General features: G+C 30.6%; 1 protein-coding gene across 1 annotated transcript in view; it reads left to right on the top strand.

Moving 5' to 3' along the window:
• LOC145269232 (pre-mRNA-processing-splicing factor 8) overlaps nucleotides 1-12,222 on the top strand; it is a 110,163-nt gene extending 97,941 nt beyond the window's left edge. Inside the window, exons 38-43 of the mRNA XM_080124886.1 lie at nucleotides 2,526-2,719; nucleotides 3,630-4,011; nucleotides 5,811-5,951; nucleotides 7,821-7,960; nucleotides 9,538-9,740; nucleotides 11,648-12,222. Of these exons, the coding sequence (XP_079981012.1) occupies nucleotides 2,526-2,719; nucleotides 3,630-4,011; nucleotides 5,811-5,951; nucleotides 7,821-7,960; nucleotides 9,538-9,740; nucleotides 11,648-11,802 (1,215 nt within the window). The 3' untranslated portion in view covers nucleotides 11,803-12,222. The remainder of the gene's footprint in view (nucleotides 1-2,525; nucleotides 2,720-3,629; nucleotides 4,012-5,810; nucleotides 5,952-7,820; nucleotides 7,961-9,537; nucleotides 9,741-11,647) is intronic.
• The last annotated feature ends 2,248 nt before the right edge of the window (nucleotides 12,223-14,470 follow it).

Here is a 14,470-nt window from a genome sequence, read left to right as displayed (position 1 = left end):
TACAAGGGATCTGAAGGCGCTTGGACTAAAAGGCAGAATGCCAATTTTTATTGAAAATTTAAAAAAAAATAGACGGTTCAGAATAAAGGTTGGCACAGCTCTCTCGGACTTGAAAGAACAAGAGAATGGAGTACCTCAAGGGAGTATACTGTCAGTGACCCTGTTCAGTATCTGAATTAACAACATTGTAAAAAACCTTAACCCTGGGGTAGATCGCTTCCTAATATGCTGTAGATCTAGATATATATCTATAATAGAAAGGAAGCTTCAATTGTGCTTAAACAAAGTAATGAGATGGACGGAAGAGAATGGATTTAAATTCTCCAAAAGAAAAACGAAATGCATGCATTTCTGCAAACTAAAGAACATGCATAATGATCCTGTCCTAACCATAGAAGGAACGCCCATACCCGTTACTGACCAGTACAAATTCTTAGGGATTTTATTTGACAAAAAGTTAACATTCATCCCACACATAAACTATCTGAAAAAAAATGTAACAAAGCTGTAAATCTTTTGAGAGTGGTAGCACATACCGATTGGGGTGCAGACAGGGAAACACTCCTTAAACTTTACAGAGCACTAGTCCGCTCAAAGCTAGACTACGGTTGTTTCATATATGGATCAACCCGAACATCATATATAAAAAGCCTAGACCCTATTCACCATACTGGCCTAAGATTGGCCCTAAGAGCATACAGAACCTCCCCCGTGAACAGTCTATACACCAAGAAAAGTTAGCCCTTCAATATTTACTCAAACTGAAGTCTTGCCCAAACAACCCTGCATACCAATGTACCTTCTATCCTAAATATGAAGAACTCTTCAACATGAGAGGAAAAACTATCAAAACTTTCGGGCTCCGAATGAAGGAAAGCATTGAAGAATCGAAAATTCCAATCTCCAGCATTCACAACTTCAAACTGCCTAAAACACCCCCATGGACCATGAAACAAGTAGAAATAAAACTGAACCTAAACAAAAAGTCCAAATCTACCACAAACCCTATTGAATACCACGACGAACTTCAACATTTAAAATTACAATATTCAGACTACACCTTTATCTACACAGACGGGTCTAAAAGCAACAATCACACTGGATGTGCAGCAACATACCATAAAACCAAAATGAAGCATCTATATTCACTGCAGAGACTATAGCTATCGATCTAGCACTCAACATCATTTCAGAGGAAACCACCAAAAACTTCATCATTTTCACAAATTCTCTATCAGTCCTATTATCTATACAAAATCAAAAACAAGAAAATCCACTAACAACAAAATTAATAGAAAAAATCAATATCCTTTCAACTACTAAAAACATTATTCTTGTCTGGATCCCCAGCTATGTGGGGATCAAAGGCAATGACAGGGCAGATACAGCTGCAAAAAGATCTTCTCACCTTCCAACTGACAATTTTAAGATTCCACATACTGATCTTAGACCCCAGATAAAAGCATACATACAGGAAAAATGGCAACTGCGGTGGAGTCAGCAAGAGGGCAACAAATTATACTCAATCAAACCTGAACTTAAGGAACGATGTCTGGACATCAAGAGATCACGCCGAGAAGATGTGATACTGACTCGGCTGCGCATAGGACACACCAACTTTACTCATTCTTATATACTAAATGGAGAATCGGCGCCAGAGTGCATCCCATGCCAGGAGACACTCACAATAAAACATATCCTAGTTGGGTGTGATGACCTCGCCCCAACTAGAAAATTATATTATACAGAAAGCAATATGGAGGACCTTTTTGAAAAGGTCAACTCAACTAACATACCTAAGGAAAGTAAATTTATATAAGAAAATTTAAGGAAATTTAAAGTCACCCAAATATACACATCCATGTATAAATACAACATTTAATTTCTTAGTTCAATTTTATAAAAAAAGGGAGGAAAGGCTGAAAAAGTCCCCCCCCCCCCCAATAAAAAAAAGTTAAAAAAAAAAAAAAAAAAAAATGACTCCGGCATTAAATGACCACATAGGTTGATATGCCGTAAAACCAATCAATCAATCAAACAACCTTCTAGAGCATGGCAATTTAAATTTTGTCCCAATCCAGAGTGCTCCTTTTGAGGCAGCTGGATTTTTCTCATATTAAAAACCGACTTTATATCTAACTTGGCCCTCATATTGAAGTAATTAAACCGTGACAAACTAAATCAGAAGCTTTGATACAGAAAATATTTTATTTAATGGGTTAAAATTTAGATTCTAAAAATGTTTTTTTCTCTAAACAATTCTAATTCAAATCAGATTTGTTTATTCGGTCTTGCTTTTGTGATTATATATTATTTAGACATGTTATAAAGTTTAGTGTTGCAAGTATATATATATATATATATATCTATATATATATATATATATATAATATTTATTTATTTATTCTATATTTATATTGAATCTGTTGTTATATTATAAATGTTTTCATCTCTAAACTTATGTTCATTCTTAAGTATTCAATATTTTTATCATACAATTTCCCTTTTCTTTTTGCTGATTGTAGGCTTTCTCCAGATTAATTTTGATTTTGCGTGCTCTCCATGTGAACAACGATCGCACAAAAATCATTTTGAAACCTGACAAAACAACTGTGACAGAGCCGCATCACATTTGGCCGGCTCTCGGAGATGAAGAATGGATTAAAGTTGAAATGCAACTTAAAGATCTCATTTTGGCTGACTATGGCAAAAAGAACAAGTAAGCTACACATTTTTTTTTTATGTTGATCGATTTCTTCGCACGTAGATAAAAGGATATATTCTGTCTGTAAAAATGACTCATTATTATGGAAAATGTTTTCCTAAAACATTGAAAACTTTCAACCTACTGATGATTTTTACTGAAAATGGTTTTGGACAATTTACATTTATTGCTATATTGTATAAGCATCCAAGATGGTGGCCAAAAACTGATGACTGAATGATTTTCTTGAAAACAAAATATCATCTCTATTTATATAAAGCTAGGTATGTGTCTGTTAATGAATTTTAGAATATAGTTGCTAGGCGTAAAGGTGGGTAATCTGAGTTATATTTAATTTAGTATCACACACAGAAGAGTTGGAAGTCCCTTGTAAACATGCAGATTTTTGTGAAATTTTAACAATAGGTATTAGACATAAATTAATATTCCCCAAAGTTTAGTTTCCTAGTAATATTTTGAAAGTTTTCTTTTTTAGAAGGCATATGGTACAATCTTTCAATTTCAGATTTGCATTAAATTTAATCTATAGCCATTAGATATTAAATTGTGTGCTGAAAAAACCCCATTTTAATAGAAACTAGTTAAAAAAAAAAAAAAAGAACATAGCTACTAATTAAATAAGATTCCCTGAATTTCAACTTATTCGAGCCCTTATATTTGAGGCATTTTATAAAATCAAAATCATGTAATAGATTTTGAGTAACATTAGAATAAGGATTCTAGACAAAAGGTTTAGTTTCATTATGTTTTGATTCTAATCTTTGTACGGAGGAATAAATATAGTGCAAAGTTGTTCTGCTTGAAGAATCAATTTTGCCATTCTAGGACAGGTATATTTTGTATAATGAAAATAATTTGTTTTTTGCACTTATGTTATTTCTTTTATTTTTATTTTATTAACTAGTGTCAATGTTGCATCTCTTACTCAATCCGAAATTCGTGATATTATTTTGGGTATGGAGATTTCGGCTCCATCTGCCCAACGACAACAAATTGCTGAAATTGAGAAACAAACAAAGGAACAATCCCAGCTAACAGCCACCACAACACGTACAGTGAACAAACACGGAGATGAGATCATCACTTCCACAACCAGCAATTATGAGACTGCTACATTTGCATCCAAAACAGAATGGCGTGTCCGTGCCATCTCTGCCACAAATCTTCACTTACGTACCAACCACATCTATGTCTCTTCAGATGACATCAAAGAGACTGGCTATACATACATCTTGCCGAAGAATATTCTGAAAAAGTTTATCATCATCTCGGATTTGAGGGCACAGGTGAGAACACCTTTTTTTTTTTTTTTTTTTTAAATCTTTGTATATATTCCAAATAAAATGGATTTAATTGTAACATTCAAGTTAATGGAATTTGTAAATATATATGGAATACAATTCTAAACATTAGAAATTATCAAGATTTTTAAAAAATAAAATCATGCAATATATTTTTTTTCTGATAGTAATTAAAAAATTAAAAAAAAATTTATATAAGAAAATGATTTCTGCCAAGTAGTTATAGCTTTACCTCCTTAATTTTTGTAACTAGTTGGTTGGATTTTAGCTTTCCTTCTCTCTTTCTCTTTTGCTTTTTCCTTTTTTTTTTCATATTTTTTTTCTCTTCCTATCTCCGTCTTGCCTTCATTTTCCATCTTGCTTTTTGCTTCGCCCTCTCCACAGACACACAAAGGTTGTGTTCACACATTGAGAAATTCATCTAAATTTAACCCATTTTATTACTATTGATTATATTTGTAAATAATAGTAAAAGAATGAATTTACAGTTTTGGGGTTTATTTGATGAAATATTTGCAAATTTGATCTCTATTACATATTTTGTGAGATTATAGATCTTGGTATGTTTTTTTTCATTTAAAGTTAAAATAGTATTACATAATAATTTAGTCCTTAATCATACTATAACAATTCTCCAATAATCAGAAAAACAGCATTTTCCTTCAACTCCTTCTTAAAGGATTGCGGACAATCTTCACTGCCCGCTTTCATGAACTTCTAATTTTGTTGAGGCTGCACTTATCTGCGGAAACTTAAGTCAGACTCGTGCTCTTTGACAAATAGGTAATTAATAATTCGGTACACATTGTGTGAAGAAAATGATAGATTTATTGAGTTACATGATGCTCATCATATTAGAATTGAATTATTACATCAAGCTGTGATCCTATTCTTGACAAAAGAACAAAGAGATTATTAAGCATTCTTGATTACAAGTTTGTTTGCACATTATTATGTTGAAGATTGAGAAATCTTCTTGACCAGAATTCTTTTGCTCCATATGATATCACTTCTCCTTACCTGTATCCTTCTGTTCCCATGGTTTTAGATTTGCACTTATTGTTGACTTTCTTCATATCTTAGATGACCTTTCTTATCTCACATCCTAATTACTAATACATATACTAGCTAACCTGAATATTTGCAATCAAAAACTAAAACTAAAAACATTGATAGAAAAAAAAATTGCACATATTTGCTACAGATATTATAAAGTAACAAATATAAAAATATGATTTGAAAATATATTTTGTCCTAATTATAATTTTTTTTATAGAGATTAATTTGTACAAACATATTTAATGATAAAAACTATCCAGCATTAACAAGATAACATCCGACAAAGAAATATAGCTTCATAAAAATTGGTATTGTTATAAAGCAAACAACTTGAAAACCTCTCCAAAATAATAATCCAAATGATATCTTAAACAACCTAAAAGAAACAAGCAAATACCAAAATCTAAATCAAACAAAATTATCCACACATTATGGATAGCCAAATTTCACATTCTAAAAAACACCTACAATAAAGAATCATTGTAAAAAACTAATTCTAAAACAAAAAAACAGACTGTTTAACCTGGAACAACATACTAGTTAATAAGTAGTTAAACACAAATAAACCTGAATATTTAGCAGTAAGATTCTTGATTAAATAAAAACAAAAATGCACAAATACTGTTTTGTTTTAAGGCTGGAAAAATAGTGATGTTAATCATATTATTTATTTAATCATTTCTGGTATTACTTAAGCAATCAGATCAATTTTCTTTCGTTTTTAGATTGCTGGCTATTTGTATGGTGTCAGTCCAGCTGACAATCCCCAAGTAAAAGAAATCCGATGCATTGTGATGCCCCCACAGTGGGGAACGCATCAACGTGTCCATTTACCCAATACACTTCCTGATCATGAATATTTGCAGGTAAGACCAATTTTTTTTTTTTTTTTTTTCATTTAACTGGAATGGACAGTTTAAACTTTAAAGTATATTTTCAATTCCTTACTAAAAGTGTGATTCATCTTACAGTTTTTAAATGAAAGATTAAAAAAAAATGACATGCACGATTTCCCATCATTACTTTAGACATGCTGCTAAAACATAATGCGTCTGACGATTTTTAAACAAAAGATTAAAAAAGAAAGTCTATGAAGACATATGCAACGTTTCTTTTCCTTCTATAATTCTTTTTTCTTAAATCTTTGTGAAATTTGTATCTGATTATGCATTAAACATTTTCAGATTGTAAAAAAATCTTATACAAAATTTTCTTGTTCAGTTTTTAGTAGAATGGGTGGGACTTCAATTTTCTAAGTTTTACATCAAATGATCTACTTGATTTTTTTTTTTTTTAAACTAATTCAAAATAATGTTGTTAACAAACATCTTTTTGAAATTTCAAACAAGGGATTATTTTACAATAGATTTCTTTAGTAAATTCCACTCTCTCTAAAAATTGAACGGTAAGTTGTTCAAACATTCTAATTTTAATAAACTGAAAATCTGGTGTGCAATCCATATAAATAATTTGAAGATTTTTTTTTTCCCCAAATAAAATAATAAAAATCTTTGAGAAATAACAAGAACATCAATTTGCATTAAACTTACATAGTGAACTGAACATCTTCGTTAAAAATTTATAAGTTTGGTACTTGTACAGTTTAATGAAGACATTAAAAAATGAAAATATTGAAAAAAGGTTATATTGCACGTATCTGGTATGGAACGAAATTATCCGGAAAAAAAAAAAAAATTCACTTAATTTCATCAAGTATTTTTTGTGTTTTTTAACGCAAAAAAGCAATTTGTTACGATACCGAGCAAAAGGTTCGATTTTTAGGAAGAAAAGCTAGCATTAAAGATGGGGAGGGAGTAACTGAAGTTATCTCCCGTGGCTGACTTCAACGCGCTCTCCTAAGGACGTGTTTTTCTGCTGTAAAAAAAAAAACTACTCGATCAAATTAAATGAACTTTCTTTTTTTTAGAGATCTTCAGTCCAAAACGGATCCGTACAATATAACCTTTTTTTCTGTATTTTCATTTTTTAATGTCTTGATTAAACTATACAAGTACCATAAGTTTAATAAAAAAGTTGAAATTTAGTACTTAAGTGATAATATTGTCATCATGATATGAATAATGCTATAAACTATTAATAAAATCTAATGCTGTAATATTTGCACGTTTGTCCTAACTCATATCATCATCTCTCTGAATCATTATCTTTGTCACTAATGTTTGTTACTTAAAATAAATAATGTTTGAATTTTAAATAAGTATAATATTTTTCGTCTGAATTTGTAGGATAAGCAGTTAGCATTATTTATTTTGTTTTTTATTCATTTTTAAGCAAGTGATATCAAAAAGAAAAATAATCTCATATTGCTTACATATTTTGATTTAATAGTTTTTGTATATTGTTAGTAAGAAAATATGATCAATTTTTCTTTTCATTCTTTTTATAACAAGTTTTAAAAAAACTATAGTTTTTAAGTGTAAAATCTTATAAAGTCTGAATAAATTTTTGATGAGAAAATTTTTCAGATTTTAAAATATCTTACCTATATTTATTAACTAAAATGAGTTTTTAAGACTTTAAATACAAACTAATTTTAGCTTGAATGAAAGTTTAAAGGAAAAAGTAAATTATAGTATTTTTGTGTTTGAATAAAAGGTGATGACATCAGAAAAAAACAAAATAGTTCATTCGATATTGCTTACATTTTTTTTCTTTTTAATGCATTAAAAACGTTTTTGCAGTTTATCTAATTTGTATTCACTTTTTGTTTGAAGGAGATGGAACCTCTTGGTTGGGTTCATACTCAACCCAATGAACTGCCCCAATTATCTCCCCAAGATATTACAACTCATGCTAAAGTCATGTCTGATAATTCATCTTGGGATGGAGAGAAAACTGTCATCATCACTTGCAGGTGAGTAACCAATCAAACTAAAGCAGTTTTATTAAATAAAACAAAAGAATGTTTTTATTTTTTTGCATCTTTGGCTAAATAGCATAATCGTGTGGACATAATGTTGAACCTGGCCAATACCAGATGGGTGACCATTTGGAAATGTTCAGTTCCGTATTTCATCTTCCCATGATCGGAATATACATGAGGTTAGGGATCGCTTCTGAATTTGATATTCCTTGTAAACTTCTTTTGAAGGAAGTCGGCATAGCTTGCCGAGGACTAATACTACACCAGATATAAAAATTTTTTTTTTCTTCTATTTTTTTCTTGGTATTAAACCTCTTTTAGTTTTATGGTGTAAAAAGCTTTATTTTATACAATGACACTTTCATGCCTTGAATGTATTTGATGTTTTTTTTATTTCGCATTGCATTCATTGAACGTGATAATAAATATTTAGCTGATCAGTCAATTGTAATGATTTAATTAGCTTTTACATGTGCACACACACACACACACACACACACACTAAAATAGTAGTGGTGGTGGGGGGCAATAATGCAGTGATTTCCTGCATAGATTACATTTTTTTTTATGTTGTATTCAAATTTTGTTTGAATTGCATCATTTTTAATATTATTTGCAAAGATATGAATCTGTCTTTCCTTCCCATACAAAGGAATAAAATAGTATAATATTCTAAATTCTAAACCCTTGTTAGAACAACTAGTCAGGAAGGAAAACTCTGAAATTACATCTGTGACAGTTCCTAACACATTGTGTAAAAGGACAACTTTTCTGCTAGACAATGGGACACATTCTCACAATGTGTGATATACGAGAAACAGATTCCTGTTTGTGAATCATCTGATAAGATACTCATGTATTGTTGCCAATATAATATTCATTTTATACACACACATAAGGATGGGCTGTTTTGTTATATCACAGCTCTTCAGTACAGGTAGACAAGCAAGTGCCTCAAACTGGGATTGAAACTTGATTTTCAAGCTGACAATTGGCACTTCTAACCCCTATGCTATCATCCAACACCTACTGAATGTAAGCAAAATCTCATCAAATCAAATATTGTCAGGTACTGAGAGCTCAAATTGTACTCAATGAGCAATGCTTTAAAAGCTAGTGGAAATTGGTGATTTCGTTACGAGAGCTCCACCCAAACATTGTTAAACAACAAAATGCAAAGCTCTTCATAAAAGAATGGAATATTTTTGGCAGCTTGTGATACCTATATGGACATTAATATTGTTTCATAGCTTATGCAGATGGCTCAATGGATAAGCAATTTCACTATTGGCAAAGCAGTTGAGTTTTGATCTCAGTTTGAAGCACTTGTGAATCTAGCCACCCTTAAGAACTATGATACAGTGGAACAGTTTCTATGTATGCCCATATATATGATCTGATTTGCAGGTGGTTAATTAACAAGATTTTATTTTAGAAATATTTTAAGAATCCAACTGATGTTGGAACTCTTTTACACTTTTGTTTTTGCATATTTTTTTGAAATATAATCATAATGATTTAAAGTTAAAACTATTATTTTATTTGAATGTACTTTTTCTTTTTTTTAGTTTCACTCCAGGATCTTGTTCCTTAACTGCCTACAAGTTGACTCCCAGTGGATATGATTGGGGTCGACAGAATACAGATACTGGAAACAATCCAAAAGGCTATTTGCCCTCTCATTATGAGAAAGTTCAAATGTTGTTATCTGATCGTTTCCTTGGATTTTTCATGGTGCCATCTCAAAGCTCATGGAATTACAACTTCATGGGTACGTAATTTACAATGAACAACATGTCTCTTTTTTGTAAAAGTTGTTTGCAGCCATTTTTAAAAATGTCTGTTCAAATTATCTATCTCTTTGAGGTTTGCTTTTTGTTTCCAAGTACCATTTTCTTTTACCAATAGAGATTTTTATATCTGTCTGTCTGAACCCAAACCTATACTTTTAATTCTATGACTAATCTTATCTACTACTTATGATGATTGTGTATCTGTAGGTTTGTCTGAAATAGACTCTACATTATTACTTCTATTATTTCTATTCTACTAGGTTTTAATTCTCAATTCACTTTACTATTTCAAACTAATGATTTATCTTCCCATGTTCAATTCAGAGGAGTAAGTATTACATCATTTTTTTTTAATAGGGAGATTGTGCAATATCAATTCTGTTGGTATGATACTATTCTCTTCGGTATTACCTCCCCTTTTGGAAGGTAGTATAGTAGATACTGTGATTATACCATTTTCCCCAGAATTACTTTCTCCTTTTTAGAGTAAAGATATAGTAATATGCTAGCAAAGATAATAATTATGTTATATTTGATTCTAATTTTCTCATGAAATACACTGAAATGCACTTTTGGAAAATTGTCCCCTTGTAGAGAACTTTAATTTAGTAGGACAATATGACCCTGCTAGTTTTTTTTCCATAGTAATTGACCGTTAAGAACTTGTTTTTGCTAGTTCAAAGCAGTGAAAAATGAAAGCTCACATATAAAGCAAGTAATTGCTATTGCAATGAATGTCCATAAATAGATAAAAAACATCATGTCTAACAACAGAAAGTGAAAAATAGTCTGTTATGAGTATTAAATATAAATTTATAACAAAGGATTGCAGAGGACATTTTGTTATGTATATTACAAAAATGTCATGAGAAAAGATTGTGGATTTATAATCAAAACGTTTGGGGTTGAAGGGTGAGGTGTGGGTTTACTTCCACTCATGTACTGGAATCACTAAGAAAAAATGACTGAGCAAATAAAATGTGAAAATCAGTGAATTTGAACACAATGGCTATTTTAAGTATACACCAATGATTGGACTAAAGAACATGCAAAGTAAAATTCTATATGCAAATATGAACTATACTGATCAGTAAAATAAGATGAAAACCCACTTTATATATAATACTAGACGAATACCCATTCCATGATGGGTAAAATTTCCTGAACAGATATTTTACATCACTTTTATGTCTCTTTTACAAAGATTAAAATCAAGATATAATGCTTTCCATCTAGAACCCAATCTTGATTAAATTACATTATATGATTTTGATTAAATTACATTATATGATTTTGATTAAATTACATTATATGATTTTGATTCTAGAAAATGTTTACAATTTAAGGCTAAAGCTTAAGGGGGTGGGTATACAGAAGAAATTGAAATTCAAGGAATCTTGCTTAATTGGTATCTAATATCTACGGATCAAATTGAATGCAAATCTGAATTTTTTTAAATTGGAGGTGGTGTCTATATGCTCCTTAAAAACACTTTATAATACTCCAAAGGAATCGAAATTGAGGAATAATTATTAATTGATATTTAATACCTATTTCAAAATTTTACAAAAATGAGTGGTTAATTTAATTTTTATGAAGGATTTCGACCTCTCACTTTGTTTCCTTTTGCACAAAATTACATTTAACTAAATATAGCCAAGATCATGCAGCCTTACACTTAGCATCTGTATTCCAAAATTCATAACTTGTTAATTATTTATTATAGGAATTAATCCTATATATAGAAACATACTTAACTTTTTATAATTAGAGCTATTAGCATAACTATTTTGAAATTTAACCTTAAAGTTCATTTGCTATAAAATTAGTTTATTGACTGCTTCCATTTCCTGTTATATCTTATTTACATCGTTTTTCTCTGCAGGTGTGCGCCACGATCCAAACATGAAGTATGATTTGCAACTCGCAAATCCCAAAGAATTTTATCATGAAGTACATCGCCCATCTCACTTCTTGAACTTCAGTGCCATGGAAGATGCTGACAATGTTGGTGCTGATCGGGAGGACCTTTACACATAAACATCATTAATGGCCCATGTGTTTTTAATTTAACAACATTGTTTTCTATTTCACTTTTTATCATTCTCTATGCCTTATTTAAGAATGACCCCCCCCCCCTAAAAAAAAAAATTGATTTATAAAAAAGAACAAACTCTGCATTGGAATTTTACAATTTAATACCTTGGTGATTTCTCCATTCTGAACTCTTGTGGATATATTTTTCTCCACTTAAAAGTCAAAGTAGCAAGGATGATGTCAATACAAACAATATAAGAAAAGATGCATTAAAAAAAATTATTTCTTTATTTTTTGTCATATTTTATCCTGACATTCATTAAAACAAAAAAATATCATGAAACATTGGATTTGTACAGTTCAACTTTTTGGTTTAAAGTAATTTTTTTTCTCTTTTTGGTAAATAAAACAATGAGTAGAATATTCATTTTGTTGTCTTAACTATATTATACACTAACATTTCCTTGGCTGTCATATATATATATATATATATATATATATATATATATATATAAAGGCTTCCTTCAGTCTTGACAGACTTAGATACCCACTATGGGTGCCTACGCATGAAATTTTTGTGGCAAGAGTTGCGCATTCTCCAACCACACCTCTCCTGAGTCAACATTGTTGAATACCAGTGGCAAGTGGAGGTTCAGGACAACTGGAAATAAGGCCGAGATAAGCGGAAAGCACTTACAGCGTCTAGAATTCTCAAATGGTCACCCATCTGGTACTAGCCAGGCTCAATGTTGCTTAATTTCGGTGATCTGACGAGAACTGGTGTATCAATGTGATTATGCCGTACATATATAAAAATTTAAAAAAGTAAAGATCTAACATCTTATATATATATATATATATCTAAGATGTTAGATCTTAGCTTTTTTAAATTATATATATATATATAATTTTCTTTTATTATTTTATGAAGATAAAAGACTAATTTCTGCATTGGCTCAATTATATTTCTCTTCACCTTTCTCGCTTTATCTTTCTCTTTTCATGTTTTACTTCTTTTCCCCTCTCCCTGGAAATGTTTATTTTGCCATACTTTTTTCTCTTAATATTTTTTGTTTATTTCTAATACCATACATATTGTTCATGTTTTCAACTTTTCTTACACACAAAATAAAACAAATTCATATTTTTAGTATGGAAATAAATTGGAAATTAACACTTTTCACTCCATCAATCCCTCTCCTAAAAATAAAAATGATTTGCTTGTTTTTAAGCAATGATGTGTGAACAGCCTTGAAAAACTTGAACTTGAAAACTTAAAAAAAAAACTTTAGAATTTAGAATGTGATTGTATATAAATTTATTGGAAAATGCTCCATTTTAGGTCCACTCTAGCATTTTAAGGTAAACGTTTTTTGGTTCACCGACTTAGTCAGATTTGGACGTTAGAATTTACTCTCACTCTGTTCATTTGCAAAATTCTCAATAAATACTCATTACATTTTTCTGAAATTTTGCATGAAGTTATAACTACCCGAGGGAGGAAATATAACATTCTTTGATTTTTGATAAAAATTCTGGTTGCGTCCCCAGGAGGTCCAAAGGGGTTAAAAAAGACAAAAATAGCACTTTTTGGGACATAGAATCTTTTTCAACCATGAAATGTTACTGAAAATTACCCAAAAGTGGGATCACATGAATATACAACTGGAAACGTAATATTTGACCCTGGGAAAATTTTGGTTGCGTCTCCAGGGGGTCAAAATAGTCAAAATAGCACTTTTCGCAACATAAAATCTTTTCCAACTGTTAGGTTTTGCTGAATATTACTCAAAAGCAAATCCATGTGGATATACATCTGGGAAAATTCTGGGGCTTGAGCCCCAGGGGGTTTAGGGGTGAAAAACGCACCTTTTGAGACTAATTTTTAATTTTTTCCTAAAATTCCAGCCATCAGTCCATATAGCTTTTGGCTTTTTTTTTGTGCTATAGGAGATATTCTGCATTTTTGGGGATGAATATGGGAGTATCTATTTTTTTTTTTGTGTAGATGATTATATGTGGTTTTATGAGTTTTTTTTGTTTGATGAAAGGGTAGCTTGCCATCTGAATTTAGTTTTTTTTGAGGGGGGGGGCAAGGACTCACCACTTGAACTTAGGCTTAAGTAATTATTTTTTACTAACTTTTCAATATTTTTTTTTTTTTTTGTGTTTTACAAACTTAAATCCTCAGAAAGTTCCCTTCTGATTGAATCATGCCCTATTTTGTTTCATTTTTACTTCTGCTCCCTCTCCACCATGCATCTTCTTGAAATGGGTCAGTAACTTGAATGGTCGCAAACTTCCATTGAATCAAATTAAGTCATGCATTGAGCTTTGATAATGTCTTTCTCAAAAAAACCTTAGTGAAAGCATACTTTACGAATTTGTTTCCAACCTCTTATTTCTTGATGCTGTGATGGGTTGCATAATCTGAAATTATCAATATGAGAAAAGAAAATATATGAAATAAAAAAGTTGTCGCAAAGTTGTATGTTTTTCTTAGTATGGAAGCAGATAAATTGTCAGAAGGATTCAGTTCGAACATTAAATCTAAACTGCACTATTTATAAAAAGTCTTTGTTGTAATTTATTGTGGGACACAGCAATAGAAATATTAGTGAACAAAATCTTAGTACCTACTGTCAATGTCAACACTTAAATCATTGCTCTC

The sequence above is a fragment of the Euprymna scolopes genome, chromosome 1, assembly GCF_053919585.1.
Source record: "Euprymna scolopes isolate OS-2025 chromosome 1, ASM5391958v1, whole genome shotgun sequence".
NCBI lineage: Eukaryota > Metazoa > Mollusca > Cephalopoda > Sepiida > Sepiolidae > Euprymna > Euprymna scolopes.
The sequence above is the reverse complement of the archived record's forward strand: the minus strand, read 5'-3'. Positions and strand labels throughout refer to the sequence as shown.